We start from the raw sequence: 21,895 nt of genomic DNA on the forward strand, positions 1-21,895 counted from the left end.
GGGGGGGGGGGGCCCCGTTAGCTAGCGGGAGGGGGTCTGGGGTGGGGGTGCCAGCCTTTGAAACCATCCAGGGGGAGCCCACCGCCCCTTATCTCGGTCTTTCTCTGCCGGAAAAGGGAAGCGCAGAGAGGAGAGGCTCGCTTTGTGGCTCTTGTGTTTGGTGCACATTAGACGAGGCCACTGGGTTTTTGTTGTTTGTTTTCCCACTTTTCAGCGCAGGGATGATGGATGACGCTTGGCGGGGTGCACGCCTGGCTCTCCGGGGGCGGCACGGCATACACGCCACACACACCCGCCCTTGTGCACCGGCTCCTCCGCGTCCCTTCTGGAAGCTGAGGGCTGTGCCAAATCCCAGCAGGGTCTTCAGGCCCTGGGTCAGCCCCAAGACCAGCAAGGGTCTCACAGTGCCAGGGCATGGAGGGCTGGGAATTCATTCACTCTGAGGCCCTGGCAGCCGGTGGCCTCGTCTAGACAGGAAAATCTGTGTGACTGGATTTAAAGAGGAGGCTCTTGCTCTTGCTGGGGTGACAGGGAGCTTGGAGCATTGGGGCCAAGGTGATTTGGGCTGTAGTGTCCACCCATTTCTGGGACGCTCAGGGATATGGCCTTCTCTGGGCCTGAGGGGAGCCCAGGCTGGTCGAACGCAGGGGTGTTCATGGCACTACTGGCGGGCTCAGGGGACAGGAAGAGTCTGCGAGTGTGGGCAGGTGGAAAGGGGACCAGACATGGCAAGATCCTTGCACCTTTCATAGGGAGGAGGGCTGGGGACAAGGCATGGGTGGGTAGGATTTTCAACTGCTGGAAGTGGAAATTGGTGAGAGAAGAAAGAGTGAGAGATGGACAGACAGACACACAGATAGATATGCCCCTAAATAGATGTGTGTAGAGACCCATGTACACCTGGACATGTCCCTGAGCCAGTTGGTACTAGCTCGTGAGAGCTGACTATAAAATTTTCAGGAATTCTGCCACATGACATGATAATCTATGCTCTTGAGGCTTTTTATGCCCATTGTACCCGTGCAGTGGGAGTGGTATGTAGTGGTGAGCTACTGCACATCTCTTCCCATTCTGTGTCCAATGAGGTCACATTGGTAGCTGGTCACACATTACTCCCAGCCATCGTGGGAGTATTTACACCGTGGAAATGGGCAAACAGTACAAACCAAGCATTTTCCCTTGGAGAGCTGGTGGTTAAACGTTTACCAGCCCACCGCTGCATTCCCCGCACACTCACACATGGAGCAAGGAACACAGATAGAGCTGGCTGATCCCTGAACAAAGGCCACTTCTTGTTTCAGGAAGATACATTTTATACGTTGGATGATTTTCTTTTTCTCCACCCTTCTCTGAAGGGACCCTTCTTCTAGCACATGGGCAGAGTAGTAGTATTTTTTCTTCTCATACTCAGGATCCTCCAGCAGATCATCTTGACTCCTTTAGCAAAGGTTTGTAGAGCGACTCTTGTGTCTGGGCAGTGACCCAGGGAGTTTTCTTAACCAGTCCATGGGTGATCTACTGACTTTGAACACAGCAGCTTCCTACCCTGGGTCTTCCCAGCCCTGGTTCTGTTCTCTGGCACCCCCTGGGATATATTTTGCCAGCCCAGTGTCTATAAACTGTAATGCCTTGGGCAGGGGGGAGGTAGATTAATTTTGTGTTACTTAATCAGCATTTTCAACGTTTGTAATTATTTTAATAGCACTTTCATTTTGTTGTGTATTTACACATACCTTTAATTTTCAACTGGTGATCCTGGGTTCCTATTTATGGTTGTGACATAAACTTAAAAAAAATTCTGTAACGAAAATAAGAATTAAATTTTAATGAGAAGGATTCAGCAACTAATCGTCCAGTTAAAGATGCAACAAGAGCAGAATATCATATAGTGGTCAAGAGAATGGGCCTTGGAGCTAGACCTGGCTGGATCGGAATCCCAGCTTCTCCCTTCCTGGCTGTGACCTTGAGCAAATTGCCTAACCTCTCTGTGCCTCAATCCACTCCAGTATAAAATAACAGCACCCCTCTCACAGGGTTGCTATGAGGATTGAGTGAATGGTATGATGCCCAGTATTTAGCAAGCACTCAATACATTACTAGCTGCTCCTGGTATTGCTGTTATTATCATGATTAATTATAACATCCCCTGTTATACACATTTTTCCTAGTTTGTTTATTTTTCGTACGTGTGAATAGGCAGTGCTCCACAAATATTTGTTGACTTGAATTGAATTTTAAATTTTTAGAAAGCTGCCAAGCCTGGCACATTTCAACCAGGAAAAAGCAATTCGGAAACCAGACAGAAAGTAAGCAGCAATTTTATTTCTAGCGAGCATTATCGTCACTCCCACGAGTGTCAGACAGCTGTCCTCTCCCCGCTTTACCTCTCTCTTGGGAATACCTTTCTAGATGCCCCAGATCGTGAGTAAGATGGTGAGAGACCCACAGACTGACTCGGGTGTAGCTACTTGGTATGTTTTGGAGCAGTTGGGTCATTTCACCTTTTTGTACATGGCAGTTTTTCTCAGATTCACTTTCAGCGCTGGCTTTTCAAAGAAATCATTTTTTATTAAGGCTTTTGTAAAGCTGACTGGAGCACTTTTACATCTGCTGTTTGCACCTTGAGTTTGTTTAAACTGAGGCTTATCTAAGCATGGTTGCCTTCTTCCCATTGAAATGCAGTTGAGGAGAATGTGAAGGCCTGGAGGGCATGATGTTATGGTGATGGGATGATGGGTCTTTTAATTGGACTTAGGTTTAATTGCATCTAACAGAAAACCCCAAATAACAATTGCTTAAACACAAGAATTTATTCTTATGTAGAAAGTCTAGAGATAGGTAGTCCAAAGTGCTTGAAGCCATCAGGAATCCAGGTTCCTTCTCAATTCCTCTTTCATGCAAGGTCACCTCCTGATGCAAAATGATTGCTGGAGCTGCAGCCATCACACCCACATCCCAAGCTGTGGAATTGCGAGGAGAAAGGAAGGCAGGGCAAAAGGGGCCCACACACCCTTTCGGTCGCTTTCTCTTAGGAACCCTTCTATAAGTCCTTTGCACAATTCTGTCCCAAGCTGTGGAATTGCGAGGAGAAAGGAAGGCAGGGCAAAAGGGGCCCACACACCCTTTTGGTCGCTTTCTCTTAGGAACCCTTCTATAAGTCCTTTGCACAATTCTTCTTATATCTCATTGGCAGAATCTAGTAACATGGCCATGCTCATCTGCAAAGGACACTACAAAGTATAGACTCTTAGCTGGGCTCATTGCCACCCGAGACAACCAGGATCCTGTTACTAAGGAAGGGAGAGTGGATAATGGATAAGAGAGCAAGTGTTCTCTACCACAACAGATATCCTTTAAAAAAAGATATTGTAATGATGTTTTTATAGTAAAATTTTAGTTTTGAGAGAGATGGTCCTTCGTTTGTTACCTGGCTTTCCATAGCCTATGGTCTAGAGAGGCGAATATTAACTCGTAGTCATGACAGGGCTTTGGGAGAGGTTGATGGAGAAGGAGAGGGCAGGAGAGGTCTCTGTAATGAATGGTTTTCAGGGACCTTTGAGATTCTCTTTTGAGAGCCTGGACCCAAAAGTCAAAACCCCAGCCTTCCCTCCAGCAAGCTCTGTCTTTTTCAGTGCTGAGTTTCTGGTGCCCAGAACTGTGTGTNACACCCACATCCCAAGCTGTGGAATTGCGAGGAGAAAGGAAGGCAGGGCAAAAGGGGCCCACACACCCTTTTGGTCGCTTTCTCTTAGGAACCCTTCTATAAGTCCTTTGCACAATTCTTCTTATATCTCATTGGCAGAATCTAGTAACATGGCCATGCTCATCTGCAAAGGACACTACAAAGTATAGACTCTTAGCTGGGCTCATTGCCACCCGAGACAACCAGGATCCTGTTACTAAGGAAGGGAGAGTGGATAATGGATAAGAGAGCAAGTGTTCTCTACCACAACAGATATCCTTTAAAAAAAGATATTGTAATGATGTTTTTATAGTAAAATTTTAGTTTTGAGAGAGATGGTCCTTCGTTTGTTACCTGGCTTTCCATAGCCTATGGTCTAGAGAGGCGAATATTAACTCGTAGTCATGACAGGGCTTTGGGAGAGGTTGATGGAGAAGGAGAGGGCAGGAGAGGTCTCTGTAATGAATGGTTTTCAGGGACCTTTGAGATTCTCTTTTGAGAGCCTGGACCCAAAAGTCAAAACCCCAGCCTTCCCTCCAGCAAGCTCTGTCTTTTTCAGTGCTGAGTTTCTGGTGCCCAGAACTGTGTGTGGCATATCGTAGGTGCTTTCTCTATAGTCTGTCAAAAAAAAAAAAAAGGTGAATCTGAGTCTTGGTGTCCTCATCTACACAATCCAAGTGAGCCCTTGTCCTTCTGGATTTTACAGATAGAGCATGTTCCGAGGTGCCAGAGGCCTTTAAAAGTCAGTGCTCAAAGTGCTGGGCAAGGCATGGCTATTGTTACTTTTTAGTAAGTTCTTTTTCTCCTTATAATAAAGGTAGTATATGCTCACTGTAGGATATTTAGAAAATACAGACTACTCACTATTTACATATTAGGCCCTTTTGTGTAGGGTCTGAGTCCAGGTGGAGACAGGTAAGATCTTAGCGCTCCTGGAGTGTCTATTCCAATGTGGAGATGGACGTTGAGCAGGTTAAACCATAAACAGAATAATTTTAGATCATGATGAGGCATTTTGAAGGGAAAAAATGGTTGACATGAGAGAATGCTTGGGAAAGTGGTTTATTTTATATTGAGGTGGTCAAAGGAGTCCTCTCCAGGGGTGAGTTCATTTAAGTTGATATTTGAATGACGATAAGGAACCCGGCAGGTGTGAATAGGAGTGTGTGTTCCAGGTAGAGGGAACAGCAAGTGCAAAGCCTCTGAGGCAGAGTGTGTAGTTGCCTGCCGTGGACACTGGAGGGGACAGGAGGAGACAAAGCTGGAGAGGGAAGGAATTGGCTGGTGCAGGACTTTGCTGGGCATGGAATTTGAATTTAATTGTTTATGCACTGGGAAGCCATTGGTGGGTTTTAGGTAGGGGAATAAAATAATCTGGTTTGCTTTTAAAAGATCCCTCTAGCTGCTTATGGAGACTCTATTTAGGATGGCGGGGTGGGGGCAAGAGAAGAGGGAGAGAGATTAGCCAGGGGGTGGATGCGGTGGTCCTGGTGAGAGGTGGTGGTGGAACCAGGGAGGTGGAAGAGTAGGTGAGTGGTGGGAGGACTAGGGGTTTGCTGTGAAAGTGCTGCCAATGGCACTTTCTGATGGACGAGCGATATGGCTCAAACCTGCAGAAAATCTGCAGAAAACCCCCCTTCCCTGCAAATCTTAGCTAAATTTAAAAGCAGTTCTCAGTGGGGTGATTTTGTCCCCCAGGGGATATTTGGCAGTGTCCAGAGACATTCTGTTATAATTAGGGAGGGAGTGGCTACTGGTTCTAGTGGGTAGAAGCCAGGGATGCTGATAAATGTCCCGCAATGCACAGGACAGCCCCCACAACAGAGAATTATAGGGCCCCCAAAACAATAGTCAACCTTGGTCAATAGTGCTGAGGTAGAAAAATCCCAATTGATGAGTTTCTTATCCCATTTGTTAAATGAAGTGTGGGGCGATGGTAATCCCAACTGTTACCGTCTGTTGAGTGAGGTGCCCACTCCTTCAGCAAGGGGAGGTGTGTTTTATTCTGAAGAACAGCCTTCAGCTTTGCATCCCTTTCCCGAGAGGCACTCTGCTGAATGAATGACTAACCAGAGGAGTGAATGGACTTGCTACTGCCTCCATGGAGAGGTGAGTCACACTGGACTGGCCCGCAAGCTGCCATCGTGTTTATGAAGACCAGGCCCTGGCGCGTTCTGCACAAGAACGGGCGCCTTGTTCCTGAATGATGAGTTTTGTTGATCTGCCAAAGGGCCCCGCCTCTCCCCAGGTCACCCACAGAGGCCCGTCTCAGAGCTGTCTCGCCATGCTCAGAGCAGAAGAGTTATGCAGAGAGCCCTCCAAAAACCCACCCTTTGAAACTAAAGAAATTGGATCTTAAAATCCCAAAATAGAGTGAGGAAAGGTACACATCACGTCTGCCTTCTCCTTTTTTTCTCCCTTGTGGCAAAAGTGACTCAGAATTCTTGGTCTGGATCCAGACAGACCTGCACAGCCTTCAGGGTGGGAGCAGGGGGTGGAATTTGATTGGGAAAAGCTCACCTTTTTCAGACCTCAGTGGGCTCAGCCAGATCCAGCACTTCACAGGTCCTGATGTTTGCCATTTAACCATGTCAGGTCTTTTTCAGCTTTTGGCCACAGTGAGAGAGGAGAGGCCAGAGCTTGTGCCTCATCTAGATGTCCCTGTCTTTGGTGGAACATTTATGTGAAGCCAAACTGCGGTTTCCTTGGGGCATTAGTGTCTGCAGGATTCCCATCGCAGCTTCCTCGGGCATTCACACACAGCCGTTCTGGGGACCGTCAGGGTCAGATAATTGCATGCAGTTTCTATCTCTCTCTCTGCAAGCTCCCTTCATGCCTCAGTCTCATCCTCCTGCAGATTCAGTCCTCTCCCTGTTCCCCACTTCTCCCAGAGCACAGGTCCCCTGTGGACAGTAGACACTTTGTCCCTAAATATCAGGCCAGTGCCCTGAGTGAGAAACTGCTGGAGAAATGTTTTTGAAGGATGCTTTCCCCTTGTTGTCTGGTCTTTGGGCAAACACATGGGCTGCGGGGGGCATTGCTCGTGGATTGCTTTTCCCTCGCCATCTCCACAAGGCTGCCAAGTCACTGTACTTTTGACTCAGTCTCTCCCTGTGCTGATCCATAAATGCTGCCTGGAGAAGAGATTGTAAACTTCATTTTTCCAGCTCAAGTTTGTCTCCTCTTCTGACTTCCAATGTAATTGGCCTGGTATAATATGTCTCTTTCACGGGGAGACACATTCCTGTAGACTGGCTCAAATGGTAGTGAATTTAGGCAGACTCCAAATGTGGGGCTTCTCTTCCAGACATGAATAAGCCTCCTTTCTCAGGGTCATTGGAGGATGAGTCACTTGGAAATGTGTTGATCCACATAGGAACCCAAGAATCAATCTATTCATTTATTTATTCAACAAATATTTATTGAACGTCTACTATATGCCAGGTACTGTTCAAGGTGCTGGGGCATAGTGATGGACAAGTTTACATTCTACTGGTGGGAAACAGATGACAAGCAAGTGCCTAAGATAACACTTATCACCGTCAGGAAGGAAATAAATGGGAGGAAGTGGTGGAGCGGTGCTGGGGGAGTCTCTCCTTTAGCCAGGCCACTCAGAGAAGGCCCTGCATTTGGGCTGAGACCCAAAGGATCAGGAAGAGCCAGCTGTGGGAGGATCTGAGAAAGAATATGCAAAAGCCCGGGGGTAGGAACAAACTTGGCCTGTTTAAAGAGCAACAAGAAGGCCCATGTGGCTGGACCATAGTGGGGGAAATGAAGTTGGTGACATGGGCAAGGGCCAGATTTTATAGGCTGCAATGAGGCATTTGGATTTTATTCTAAATGTACCTGAGAATCATCACATTTTATAGCTGAAAGAAAACCTTCAAGATGATTTCTTCCAACAACTGAGACCAGAGAAGAGGAATTTAATTGCCAAAAGTCACCCAGCCATTGGTGAAAGAATACAAATGGAAGTTAACATTTATTGAGTGCTTGTTATGTGCCTTAGACATAGCACACTTGATCCTCCCAACAGCCTGATGAGGTGAACACTGTCATCAGCCCCATTTACAGATGAAGAAACTGAGGCCTGGAGGTGTAAACTAACTTCTCTACCATGACACAGTCAGTGCAGGTGTTGGGATGTAAAGCCATATACTCGGACTCCAGGGCTCAGACTCTTGATCTCAGTGTCATCCTGGCTCTATGTGAGAGGAATAGAGAAAGCAGACATGTGAAGTACTTATTTGGCTTCTTAAAAAACAAAACAAAACAAAACACCCCTAACTCCATCCAAAGGTAGACTAAGAGAAGGCTTACATATTTCAATCCAAGACGTCCAGACACATCTTCTATATGACTCAGTCGCTCCTTGGCCCAGAGAGACAGTTGGTCAGGACGGGAATGCTGATGGAGAGCCCACGGCTGAGCTGACATTTCTGTCGAGTGGACCAGAAGCTGGAGATTGAGAGCAGAGAAGGGAAAGTTAGTGTTTCCAGACCCTGGGGGAGGGGCAGAATGATCCAGTTTCTTTATTCAAAGACCCCCTGGGGGGCTGTGAGGAGACGGTGCAGCCTTTCGTCCTGAAACCCCATCAGGCTAATGTGCCTTGCCTCTGATCTTTCTACACTGGTTTCTAGGGCTTCCTTGGGGTTTCAAATGTGGACATGGTAATTGGAAACAAATTTAGCATGTTTTGGGCCATCAAGCCTCTCTCAAGTGAGCGTGCTTGCTATGCGGTAGATATGTCTGTTTCTAATTTCCAGTGATGTGAGAAATATAGAATGACTTGATTCTTAATTTAGAATACCAGGAGAGACTGACTTGTTTTGTTTTCAACCCTGTGCAGAATGTCTAATTCTCTTTTTATAGTTCTCTGAATGATTTCAAAATGTGTCCCTATCAGTGGGGCAGCTGGTCATGATGGTCTCCTGCTGGGCTGGTGACATATCTGGCCAGTGGGGTCCCAGCTGGGGTCACATAGCAGGCCTGGGGCTCCCTTTTCATTGAATTCTGGAAATGCTATCTCCTTTGTTTGGAACAGGGCAGCTCAGATACCGGTTGTCCCACCAGGTGAATCCTGCCCACTCAGAGCAGGACAAGGGCCTGTGACACAATGGTTACTGTGGGCCAGGAGGAGAATTGCCTAAGATGGAGAGAAGCTGGTATGGGCAGCATACCCACTCTTTGTCACGGGAAAGGGAAGGTCTGGAGAAATTGCAGCTACTCTGGCCCCTCCTGGGTAGCTCACGCGCTGACACCCGCATGGTGTTCTAGGCATTGAGAATGCCACAGTGAACAACACAGAGAAGGCACTGCTTTTGGGTGGCTCACTAGTTTCTGGTGGGGGAGGCAGAAAGAATCAGGTAAATATGTCATGCCATGTCAGGTGGTGACGAATGTCAGGTGGATGGTACAATATAAAACAGGAGAGGTGGGTGAGCAGGCAAGAGGGGTTGGGGCAGTGATCTGAGGACAGATTTGAAGGAAGAGAGGGATGAGCCCTGTGGGCATGGGGGACGAGCATTCCAGAGCCCTGGGGCTAGAGCCTGCATGGCTAGAGCCTGCATGGCGCGCGCGTGCCTGGTTCGCTTGAGGACGACCAGGCCGGGATGAGCCCTGTGGGCATGGGGGACGAGCATTCCAGAGCCCTGGGGCTAGAGCCTGCATGGCGCTCGCGTGCCTGGTTCGCTCGCGTGCCTGGTTCGCTTGAGGACGACCAGGCCGGCGTGGCTGCCGGGAAGGAAATGGGGAAGGGCGGGCTGGAGGTGGAGGAGTGGGGCCCAGGTCACATAGGAGCTTCTGAGTCCTGCGAAGGACTTTGGCTTTTTGATCTGAGTAAGGTATTTGCCAGGATTTGAGCAAAAGATTGACAAGCTCTAACTTACAGTTTTAAAGATCATTCTGGCTGCTGTGTGGGAAAGACTGTGTGTTGGGGGAGGAGGAGAGGCAGGCAAGCATGGAAGTGGGGAGACCAGGCCCCCTCTTTGACTGGGGGGACATGATGAAGGTGGATTTGAATAGGATTTGGGAAATAGAATTGATGGGACTTTGAGATGGATCCAATATGGGGTTGAGGCAAAGGGACGTATCAAGAATTAGGGTTTTTTTAAAAATTGAAGTTATTCATGTATATTCATTAGATGGATATGGAATGCTTACTGGGATGACTGAGATGAGAATCAAATTGTAGTCTAAGTTTGGTCTGTGTGTGTGTGAGTGTGCATGAGGTAGGAGTCGGGTATGGGGGGCAGGTAAGTGCTGTGACTTTTGCATCCAAAAATAAATGTCAAATTCAGGATGCATGTGTGTTTGTAAAAATCCTCTTCTCATGTGCTATGTGGCCATCGGGAATGACAATCAAAACACCTCACTGGGCTTTTCCCTTCTTTCAGAGTGAAATATTTGAGAGTGATACCAATTTCCTAATATTCCCCATTCAACAAAAATGCTACTTAACATTGTTAATGTTTGATTTCAGTAAAATTCAAAACAGTTTGTTTGGCCAGTTGCCATTTTGAAAATCAATCCCATATTTCAGATCTGAGTTGTCCAGCTGAGAATATTTTAAAAGCTCTGAGCAGAGTTGACAGAAAACTGATTTTCAAGGAAGCACCATTCATAGGAGTTCCCATTGCGGTGTTTGTAATGGGGGAAAATTGGGAAAACCTACATGCCCAGCTGTAGGAGTTAATTAAAACTCTGGTCCATGGTTAAATGGAAACGACATGGCTGGAGCCGGGGTGAAGGAAGTGAGGCACAGGGGACAAAATTTAGGGTGGAGCTTGCTTTCAGGTGCCATCACCTGGCATTTGCACAACCCCGGGAGTGAGCTTCTCCTTAAATCATGTGCTAGTCTGAGCTCTGGGAAATACTATGCAATCACTTGAGATTGTCTCATAAAGCAAGATTTAATGACAAGGGACATAGTCACACTATATTAAGTGGAAACAATACATTAAAAAAAAAAAACCCAAATATGTTTATGTGCTTAGAAGAAAAGTCTGAAAGGGTATAGCATTTCAGTTAGGTGGAATAAGCATTAGAGAGCTATTGCACAGAACGGTGACACTAATAAATAATAATGCATTGTATATTTCAAAGTTGCTAAATGAGTAGATTTTAAATGTTTTCATCACAAAATATTAAGTATGTGCAGTGATGGATTTGTTAATTAGCTTGATGTAATTGTTCCACAATGTGAACACATATCAAAACATCACACATTGTACCCCATAAATATATAATATATGCAATTATTATTTGTCAATTAAAAATAAATTTTTAAAAAAATGATGTAAATAATATAAAAAATTGCAAATGGGAAAAAGAAGTTTGGAATGATGTATACTAATATATGCAATTATTATTTGTCAATTAAAAATAAATTTTTAAAAAAATGATGTAAATAATCTAAAAAATTGCAAATGGGAAAAAGAAGTTTGGAATGATGTATAGTAAAATGCTTACTTATTTTGAAGGGGTATTTTCTTTATAATTTATATTGTTTGTTTTTCCTGCAATGAATGAACTCTCACTACTTTTATAGCAAGAAAAAGGAAAAGCCAGAATCAACAAATATTGACGCCCCTTTATCTTTGCATCAGGACAGTTAAATTGCTGCTAAGAGAGGGCAGAGCTTGAATTTGGGGGTTTGAGGGGGTAAGTCTGATCTGCTTTTGCTGTGAAACTGTGGGTCTTGGAGATGTGGAGATCGTGTTTGTTTGCCTCTGTTCCCTTTGCTGAGCCGGTGGGGTGGACCTGCCTATCTTAAAATGCATAATCCAGACTCCCAGGGGATTTTGCCTCTTTCTGAATCAGGAGCCAGCCATGAGAGAGAGAAAGCCAACATGGCAGTGGAGGCTGTCACCACCTCACCACTGAAGAGCTGCAGGATCGTGAACCTCAGCTGTCATCCAAAGAAGGGATAACTCTGCTTTCCTCTGAGCATTGTTATGGAGGTTAAATTAGCTATGCCCACGAGCTATCAGGATATATAGAAGTCTTCACCTATGGGGACACCAGTTGCTCCTTGTGACTGGGCTGGATGGTATTATGTATGTACTAACTATGGGAAGGTGTGGAGGATGTTTAAATCACCAATCACTTGATCTTCCTTAGATGTGATTTGAGAGTAGCTGAGCTGGTGAGGGGACAGAGTAGATTATTATTAGCAAAGTCATGTCCCCAAGCCTGCATTTTCCTTTGATGGGAAGGTTTGTGTATGGAAGTCACATGGAGCTGCAGCCTGGCCCCCTCCCCCCACTACCCCACGCACTCCACGGGCACTCCCGACCCATGCATCAGCTCCTCATGGCCAGTATCACAAACGCCCATTCTTCCTGGAACCTGGCCAGCCGCCTGGGAAATGACGAGAAGCAGAAAACCCTCACACTCACCTCGGCTGCAGGAAGTGGAGCCTCCTTTGCTTCGGAGTCCAGCTGCTCTTGAGCTTCTGCACGGCAGCAGGGGTCTGCTATGCCTGGAGGGTGACCCTGCTTGCCCAGGCCACTGGGAGGACCTCACCTCTGGAGAAGCCTGGAAAGGCCACACTGAAGCCTTATGACCAAGGTCTCTGTTTCATGGACAAAACAGGGAGTTTGGGACCTTGAGGGCCTATCATGTCATCTCACGGTATCAAGTTCTATTTGCAAAACCCAAATCAGTCAGTTTTTGGAGAAGCAAGTCAATGGCTATGTGCTCTTATCAAAGCTCCAGAGAGCTGGCAAGGTAGGCTCTTCCAGAATGAGCGTGCTGCACAGTCAGGGCTCTGGGCACATTGTACACCTCCCGGAGAAAGACATCTACCCATTTATACATTTGTAAATGCAATGTGTAGATAATTGTAATGCAATGTATATAGGGTGGAGGTGGAAGTGTTCTTCCATGCAGCATGGCTAGGTTTCTTTATCTGACCCCCTCTCCCTTCCAGCCCTCCAAGTCAGTGACTGTGGAGGCAGCCCACAGAGGGGACTGGAGTCGGCTCTGGGCTTTCCCACATAGGAGGCTGTCTCGGGTCGGTTCTCACCGTGATGGCCTTTCATGTTCATTCTTCGCCCTTCCACTCAGATCTGTAATATCACCTCCGGGTTTTGATTTGTATCATCCTCTGGTGAAAAGTACAGTTCTCCTTTCATGGGTACCTACTGTGTGCTGTGCTTTGGTGCCCTACAAAGGTCACCTTATTTAGCCTTCACAGAAGGCCTGGGGAGCCAGAGGTAAAACTCCAAAGTCACACAGGTACTAAGAAGCAGAGCTAGGATGTAAGTTGAGGCATGTCTGACCCAAAGTGGAAAACGCTATTCTTTCTCTCCCACACCCTTTCTGGTGTTACCTGGGGAGTAGGGACCCTCGCCAAGGCGAGGGGGTTCTATCTGCTCACGTGGTAGGAGCTAGTCTGGCTCAACCAGAGGGCTGCTCTTGAACTCGGAGAGGTCCTTCTTGGCTTCCCTAAAGGAGCAGTTTTTCTCGCAAGGAGCAATAGTGTTTGTTTTGGTTGCTATTGTCTATTTCTTTCTCTTCCTGCATCTCCCTCCCCTGCTCCTCCCCTCCTCCTTTCTCTCCTGTTTGGCAGGAAGAACACTCTTGATCTTATATATATAATTTATCACTGGCTCATGTTTCCTTTGAGAACCTGGACTTTCTGACCTATAGTCAAAGATCAGAGGAGAGCTGTGAATCCACCAGACACCGAGGACACAGAGAGCCTGGCAGTGAAGGGGGTGGGCTTGGAGCCAGAGAGTCCGGAGTTTGAATCCCGGCTCTGCCTTTTAGTACGCGAGTTGATTGGGGCAAGTTGCCCAACCTTAGCAATCCTCGGTTTCCTTATTTATAAAATGCAGGTAACGATGGGCTCATCCTACGTGGAGTTGTGATATGTGTACAACACTGAGTGCAGTGTCTGGCATGAAAGACAGCTGCTGTTGGCTGCTGCATTATTGTTGATGGTGACTGTTCATTTAACAAATGATCATTGTTCATGCTGAGCAAAATAAACAAGGTTCCTACCACTGTGGAACTCATGTTCAAGTGGGAGAGAGAGGTAGTAAGCAAATAAACAATTAACTAAACAAGGAAATTAGAAATGGTAATGAAATAAATATTCCAGTAGTGTGCTAGTAAATGTATAACATCCAATTCTCCAGAAAAAAGCAAAAACCAAAAACCCTGACTTGTAGCATTTGCCAGTTTTTGTGGTGTCAGTATTCCCACCATGGCTGGAATATACATACTGAAATGACCAAAGCGGTGTCAACTGGTTCTTAAAATTCCTAAAAATTTAACAACTGGTTGTTGTAAGGCTAAAAGAGATGGCTGCAGCACTGGGTGTGTATAAATAATATGGTTTGGATAAGACCCAAAGACTTGAAAACTAAATGTATCACTGGAAGAGTATTCCAGACAGAGAAAATGGCTTGTGCAAAGGCCCTGAAGTCAGAAAGAGCTTGCTGTGTTCAGGGAACAGAAGGAAGGCTGGTGTAGACAGGAGCTGAATGGAGTGGCTGGAGAATGCAGAGCTGGGCTGTTGAGAGCCTCATAGACAGTGAGTGGGACTGAGTTTGGATTCTATTCTAAGGCCACAGGAAGTCTTTGGAGCATTGTAAGCAGGGGAGTGTTCAGGTTTGATTTAAATTTAAAAAAAATTTTTTTTTAATTTAAATTTTTTTTGGGGGGGGGTGGCTGGCTAGTACAGGGATCAAACCCTGGACCTTGGTATTCTAAGGCCACAGGAAGTCTTTGGAGCATTGTAAGCAGGGGAGTGTTCAGGTTTGATTTGAATTTAAAAAAAAATTTTTTTTAATTTAAATTTTTTTTGGGGGGGGTGGCTGGCTAGTACAGGGATCAAACCCTGGACCTTGGTGTTATCAGCACCATGCTCTAACCACCAGGCTAACTGTCCAGCCCCTGATTTGCGTTTTTAAAAGATCATTGACTGTTCTGTGAAAGACCAGCAAGAGGCAAATTGGGCAGTGATGGTCACCCCTGTGGGAGGTGGTGGTGAGTCAGAATAGGGTGCCAACAGGGGAGGGGACAGGTGTGGCTGGAGTCAGGTAGAGCTGTGAGGACGTGGCAGGTTTTATCTCCAGGTGTTCCCCAGCTGTTTACTGAGAACACCGCATGCTATTTCTGCCCTTCTATCATGGGAGAAAGAAGTAGCCTCAGACCATCAGGGCTCACTCTCCTACCTGCTTCTCTCCTTGATACTGTGCGTGCTCTGTTTACCACCTCCTGAGAAATCCGGGAGAAGAGATGAGGAAATGTATTTATCTTGGGTCCACATGCAAAGCAAAAACAACAAAGACAAAATTCTTCTCAACTCTGCCCTTCTTCCTTTGGATTTTTGTCACCGAGAACAATAGCTGTGTTTCAGATAAGTGGCTCTGACTCGGATTTCCATCCTTGCCCCAGGCTGCCTCTCGGGTGTGTATCAGACACTTAGGTAAATGCTGTGGGTGTCAGCCTGGAAGATTATGAAAAGGTTATCATCTAGCTCTGCTCCACTCCCAGCCTGTCTCTTTGTATAGTTTTTAGGAGGGGACACAAGAGCTCCATCTTTCTAGACCAGCATTGTCTGATAGAACGTTCTGTGATGATGAAAATGTTCTATGTCTGTGCTGTTCATCTGGGTAGCCACTGGCCACATGTAGCTAGTTGCCACTTGAAATGTGGTTAGTGGGACTGTGAGAAACTGATTTTCAATTTTATTTAATTTTAATTAATGTATACCTGTGGCTAGAGGCTCCTACATTGGACAGCATAATTCTGGACCATGTATCATCATCCAAGTCCTAGAGTCTTTGCTTTTTGGCAGGTGACTGGAGATCCTACTGAGTTTTGTAGAACTTCAGAGAAGGGTGGGAATCTTAGTGAGTTGTCACTTGTCATAGCCTCCCTCAATTTGCAGAGAAAGGAATGGAGGCACAGAGGATTAAACGATTTGCTTAGCATTCCTCTCTGGGGGGAGTGTAAGATGGGAACTCTTTACGAAACTCTCAGCTCAACGTCCTTTTGGTTTTTGTTATTATATATATTTTAAAACCAATATTAAGTTTCACAAGTTTCCAGGAATACATATTTCCTATAACATAGTACGTTAATGTCAGAGCCCTCTTTGACAACCTTCTGAATATTGAGCTCCTCCTCCATCCCTAGAGGTGATCATGGTGTCGTCAATTTGGAGCGCATCCTTCCATACCCTTTCCTGTTGTATTTACAAATGTATGAATAGGTGGGAACCATTCTGTATTGTTTTATAGATTGTATTGTGCTGTATGTATTTTTCTACACATTGCTTTTCTCTTTCAACAGCGTGCTCTAGATCTTTCTGGGTCACTTCATAGATCTCTGTCTTCATCTTTTTATATTTTTTTGCCTGCTGGCCAGTACAGGGATTGAACTCTGCACGCTGGTGTTATCAGAACCATCCTCTAACCAACTGAGCTAACTGGCCAGGCCCCTTAATATTTTTTTAAACTTCTGCTTAGTATTTCATAGCCTGGGCATATCATATTAGTCACCAGCCTATTGATATAACTAATTGTACATTATTGCATTTGTTTTAGTAAACATTTTTGAATATGTCTCCTGCATGCACAATGTTTCTGTAGGGTGTATACTGAGAAGGAGAATAACTGGGTCACAGAGTATTTATTTATATGTATTTTTGTTGGAGATTCTGCCCCAATAAAAAATAAATAGTCTTTAAGATAGTCATACCAGTTTATATTCCTATTAGCTGCATGAAAGTGCCTGTTCCCTCACAGTCTCCAAAATACTTGGTTTTATCATATATCTGCATGTGTGCCAATTTAATGGATGAAAAATAGTATCTCATGGTGGTTTAATTTTTGTTTACAAGTCAAATTGAACATTGACCATCTTTTCTATGCTGATGGCTATTTGTGTTTCTGTGAACTGCCTATTCAAATAGCTTGACATTTTTCTGTTGGACAGTTTCATTAATTCCTTCAGGAAATATGTTCTAGAATGCCTAGTAAGTGCCAAGCATTATTCTAGGTGCAAAGGACTTTGTCACAAATTAAATAAACAAACATTCCTACCCTCAAAGAGGTGATAGTTTAGTTGTAGGAACAGACCAAAGCAAAAGGCATCAAGAAAATATGTAGTGTGTTAAATTGGATAAAAAAGAGAAAGCAATAGGGAAAGCCATTGGAAGTGGGACTCAATTTTAAATAGGATGACCAGGGAATCTCATCTTTTACTTACTCTCTTATAGATTCTATGAGCTAATCTTTTGCCTGTCATATGTCACACATATTTTGTTCCAGTTTTTAATTATCTTTTGACTTAGATTATGGTACTTTTGTCTTGCTCTTTCTTTCTTTGCATTAGAAAACCCAACTTTGTAAATTGGAACATAGTCATATAAAAAGTAAAAGTCCTTTCTTGTAATCTTCCCAGGCAACCATTGTCAAGAGCTCTGTGTTTATCCTTTCAGACGTATTTTCTATCCTCACTACTATGCAACACTTCCTCCACCATCAGTCACCAATTAAGTATAGTTTCTGGCTGTTTCTCCATAAATGCAATTCTGATCTACTTATATCTTTCTCATGGCTGCTTAATATTCCGTTTTAGAGGGGATCCCTGTAATTTAACCAATCAGTCCCCTCTGACTGGTCATCAAGGTTACTTCCAGTTCTACATCTGTCCAGATGATGCAGCAATCCCATACTCTTTCTGCTGCCCATGAACTTCTCTCATATTTTTTGTTTTCTGGACTAGAGCTACCACACCCTGCATGTTAATAATTTTGTTTTCTCTCCCCAGCTCCATGGCTACATGGAAAACAAGCCTCTGGGGCTTCAGATCTTCATTGGGACAGCAGATGAGCGGATCCTTAAGCCGCATGCCTTCTACCAGGTGCACCGGATCACAGGGAAAACCGTCACCACCACCAGCTATGAGAAGATTGTGGGCAACACCAAAGTCCTGGAGATCCCGCTGGAGCCAAAAAACAACATGAGAGCAACGTAAGGGCTGGGGACTGAGAGTGTTCATAGAGAAGTGAGCAGGGACCAAGTGGCAGGGATTTGGGAGAGGAGACTCAATGGAGTTGAAGGTGGCATTTCCCAATCTGTCATCACTACATAGTGATTTCTGTTTTAAAAGTCTTTATTTTGAAAGTATTATATGTAAATATTTTTGTGTGCCTTGGGAGGAAGAATATTCATGAATCTTTGAATTATATTGCTTGATGTGAGGTTAAATTTATTTACATTTAAAAAAATTGATTTGACCTAAGAAATTATTAAGTAACAATGCAGAGAGGCAAAAAACCTCACAAAGCTAATATACCTATGGCTACAATTTGGCAAACATCACACACATGTTTGGGGGTTAAAAAAAACTTTTTATAAGAAAATAAATTCAAATAGAAAAACTGCAGGAATCATACAGAAAACTTCTGAATACTGTTTAGTTATATTTACCAATTGTTAACATTTTTCGCATTTTCTTTATCATTTCCTTTCTCTCTCCATTTTTTCCTCAACCTTTTGAGAACTGGTTGCAGACATTGTTCCTGTTACTTTTAAATACCTCAGCATGCATTTTCTAAGAACAGAGATGCTCTCTTACACAACCACAGTACATTTATCACATTCAAGAGAATCAGTGTTGACGCACTACTCTTATCTGTTGAACAATCCATATCAATTTTCATCAGTTGTGTATTTGAGTTTTTCAGACACTTCTGAGGACAGAAGAGTTTGCATGAAAAATCTCCCCAGAGAAGTAATTTCCTCTATGGAATTTCTCTAATTACTTTGCACGTTTTTCCCCCCATCTTGGTATACATTCCTGGCTGAAATACTCATGGGTGTAGGCAACTTCCCCCTGTGGCTGGCCAAAGAATTATTTTGGCTAAGGCGGTGATCTTTCCTCCTCAGTAAAATTGTCTGTTATAAATGAGGTTCTCAGTTTTCTGTATGATTCCTGCAGTTCTTCTGTCTATTTGAATTTATTTTCTTTTTTTTTGTCTTTTTCCGTGTCCGGCAACGGTTCGCAACCCTCAGTGTCGCCTCCGTACCGGACCGGGACCGGCAACGGGATCGCAGCCCTCGGTGTTGCTCCCGCGCCTCGCTCAGCCAGTGAGTGGGAACCGGTCTGTATGTGGGATCCGAACCCTCGGCGGGAGCGCCGCCGCACTTCCCAAGCAGCGCACTGTAGCAGTGCGCCACCGGGCCGGCCCTGAATTTATTTTCTTATAAAAAAAATGTTTTTTAACAACAAAACGTGTGTGATATTTCCCAAATTTTAGCTATAGGTATATTAGCTTTGTGAGTTTTAACCTCTCTGCATCATTACTTAATAATTTCTTAGGTCAAATCAATCTTTGTGGGTAACCTTTCCTGCTCAATAAGATGGTCTGTTCTAAATGGGGTCCTCAACCTTCTGGCAGCATCGACTGTGCAGGGATCCTGAAGCTTAGAAATGCCGACATTGAGCTGCGGAAAGGCGAGACGGACATCGGAAGAAAGAACACGCGAGTGAGGCTGGTTTTCCGGGTTCACATCCCAGAGTCCAGTGGCAGGATCGTCTCCTTGCAGACTGCGTCTAACCCCATCGAATGCTGTAAGTCAGCCCCTGGGGCAGGGTCTTTCTTTGGCAAGTGCACTGTACGTGAGCTTCCACTCTGGGCAGCGTACCCTGGCAAGGTACAAGGGTGGCCTGCAAGTATACCCAGGACCCACAGGAGAAAGAGTTGGCCTAAGATGACCAAAGGGCCAGAGATAGAGCATACTTAAGGGTTTTCTCTCTGCTTCTGTTTACTTCTGGAGGGTTTTGTGGCCTCACAGGAAATTAAAAAAATAATACTGCTAATGAGTAGCCTACGGCTTTGTTTAGAAGATTCGAAATGTATAAATATTGTGCTGGTCTTCAAAAGGGTAGATACATTTGAAGTGAGTTCATTGTACATAGTGTCCCTTTTTTCTTTTCCTCTTCTCTCCTTTCAGTAAGTGTGACAATAATATCTCAGTGGCTCGCGTTTATGGGGCTTTGACTCTGTCAGTCACAGTTCTAAGTGCTCAGCATGCAGTCGCTCATTGAGTGTTCACAGCAGTCCTTGACACTAGCTGGCGTCCTTATGCCCATTTTACTGATGAGTGGGAGAGATGTGAGGGGTTGAGTAACCTGTGCACACAAGCGAAAAGCGGAAGGATTGGGATTTGAACCAGAGCTTTTAAATGCGGGAGTTGTGCTCCGCACCCCCACCCGCAGCCCATCCTGCGTGTTTAATGAGGTCTCTTTAGTATCCAGCATTGTGCCAGATGCTGGAGATCTGCAAGCGAGCAGGACGTTTCCTCTGTCTTCAATGAGCTAACAGTATGGCGAGGAAAGATACCCAAACAAATGGTTGTAAAGTTGGAGAAGATTTTCAGAATCCAGCATGAAGTGGCCAAGATCTGCCGTTTACAACGATGCTGAGCAGAAACCTGGTTCAGTTCTACCAGGTTTCAAAAGAAGTAGCTTTGAGCTACTTAAGCACTTTTCAGAACAGTTTTGTTAGTTTCTGTAATTAGATGCAACAAAGCTTATTGTCTGCTCAGTTTTTGAAAGTTTAGAAATTATTTTTAAAAGCATAAAGAAGAAAAAAGTTACCATCGTTCCAGAAACAAAACAGTTTATATATTTTTTAGTCTCTTTCTTCTAAGAATATTTTGGTTTATGTTGTCATAATTACGTTTTGTATTACATTGTCTCAGGATTTTTTTTTTCTTTTTACCAGCTATTTTACTCTAATGAGGTGTCACAAAATCAATTTCCTACGAAAGCCAGGGAGGTCATAGAAATGAGTGAAGTGGGTTGGGTGGCAGGTAATAGGGAATCGTGGAGATTGGAGTCCAGGATGGGATATTCCCCACCTAAATGGGCTGCTGTTACTCAACTCCAGCCAATATTTCTGCATGGGAATGGAGACTCAATGTGACCAACTCTTCTGATTTTTTAAAGATAAACCAAAAATCTCCTGATTAAAAAAAAAAGGCAACAAATTCAAAATACTCTGTGGGTCCCACAAAATCTGCATGTGGCTTCTATTAATCAGAGGTAGTTTTGAGACAGTGAGCAAAGGGAAAGCCTCAAGTTTTTATGCAGAAAGGGTTGAGGAAGACAGGCCCTCAGGATTAGAAGCCAGCAAGGGGAGAGGGTGGACCACTTTTTGGGAGAGTAGCCACAACTAGGTCTTGGTTGGTCTTTGGGAATGAATGAAGAAGCACTATGATTTCCTCTAGCCTTGTGAGTCAAGATGTAGACTTGGTGATGCGTTGGTGACTGAATTGGTGGTGAATTTGTACTCTGATGTTAGGAGAGAAAGACCCAATAGCAGAAAACAAGAGAAAACAAGTGTTGAAAACCACATCATTGTAGAAACTTTGGAATTCCCCTACTCTACTTAGCAGACCCCACCCCTGTACCCCAAATACTGGTCATGGTGGCTGCCCCACACCCCTGTCTTGATTTTGAATATCTCAAAATGTTTTTGGAAGGAAACTCAAGCTCTTCCTCAGTAATATGGGGGATTTTGAGCAGATAAGGTCTCCTCTTTATGGCAAATGACTCACTCTCCAGGATGGGGCTGTGGTTTTCAGCAAGGTGGGGAACAGGAGGTGTGATCTGGGACTGTATGTGGGAACCCATGTTCCTCTCTGTCTTTGGGTTCCTCAAGTCAACTTATCTTTTGTTAATCTAAGACTTGAAGGATCATCATCGAACTGTGGGTACCTCTAGCAGGATCTTCAGGGTATGAGAAAGTTGGTTGAACTTTGAAAAACATTTTTTCTTTTCTTTTTCTAAAGCATTTGGCTGATTCACTTACTTTGTTTTGATAGGGAAACTCAGACTTTCTTGGTAAAGTGATTCACTCATTTTTACTCTGTAGGTGGCAAAGCCAGCGTCTCCAACTTTCTAGTTCTATGAAATACCTTTCTTTTGGTTTCCATCATGTTCAGCAGTGCCAAGCTGAACTACCAACTGGCCGCTCCCCCTCTCACTCAGAATCTTCTGTCACTTTTATTTCCTTCTTTGTTCTATTTTCCTAGACCAGCGCCTGGTAGTTCAATAAATATTCATTAGCTAATTGACTTAGTGTATACCCTCTGGGGAGGGTGAGTTGGTAAGAAAAACACTTAGTGGGCTGGTACTTATTTGCAAGGCTAACTTATTTACTTTGGAGATGCCTTTTATGTA

General features: G+C 44.6%; 1 protein-coding gene across 8 annotated transcripts in view; it reads left to right on the top strand.

Annotated features, from left to right (window-relative positions):
* The window catches only part of NFATC2 (nuclear factor of activated T-cells, cytoplasmic, calcineurin-dependent 2), a 169,665-nt gene that overhangs the window by 70,640 nt on the left and 77,130 nt on the right, over positions 1–21,895 (top strand). For all 8 annotated transcript variants that reach the window (XM_008582238.1, XM_008582236.1, XM_008582234.1 and 5 more), the window contains exons 4-5: positions 17,474–17,676; positions 19,107–19,279. In XM_008582238.1, the coding sequence (XP_008580460.1) occupies positions 17,474–17,676; positions 19,107–19,279 (376 nt within the window). The remainder of the gene's footprint in view (positions 1–17,473; positions 17,677–19,106; positions 19,280–21,895) is intronic.

This window comes from Galeopterus variegatus, unplaced genomic scaffold (assembly GCF_000696425.1).
Source record: "Galeopterus variegatus unplaced genomic scaffold, G_variegatus-3.0.2 Scaffold2546, whole genome shotgun sequence".
Classification (NCBI taxonomy): domain Eukaryota; kingdom Metazoa; phylum Chordata; class Mammalia; order Dermoptera; family Cynocephalidae; genus Galeopterus; species Galeopterus variegatus.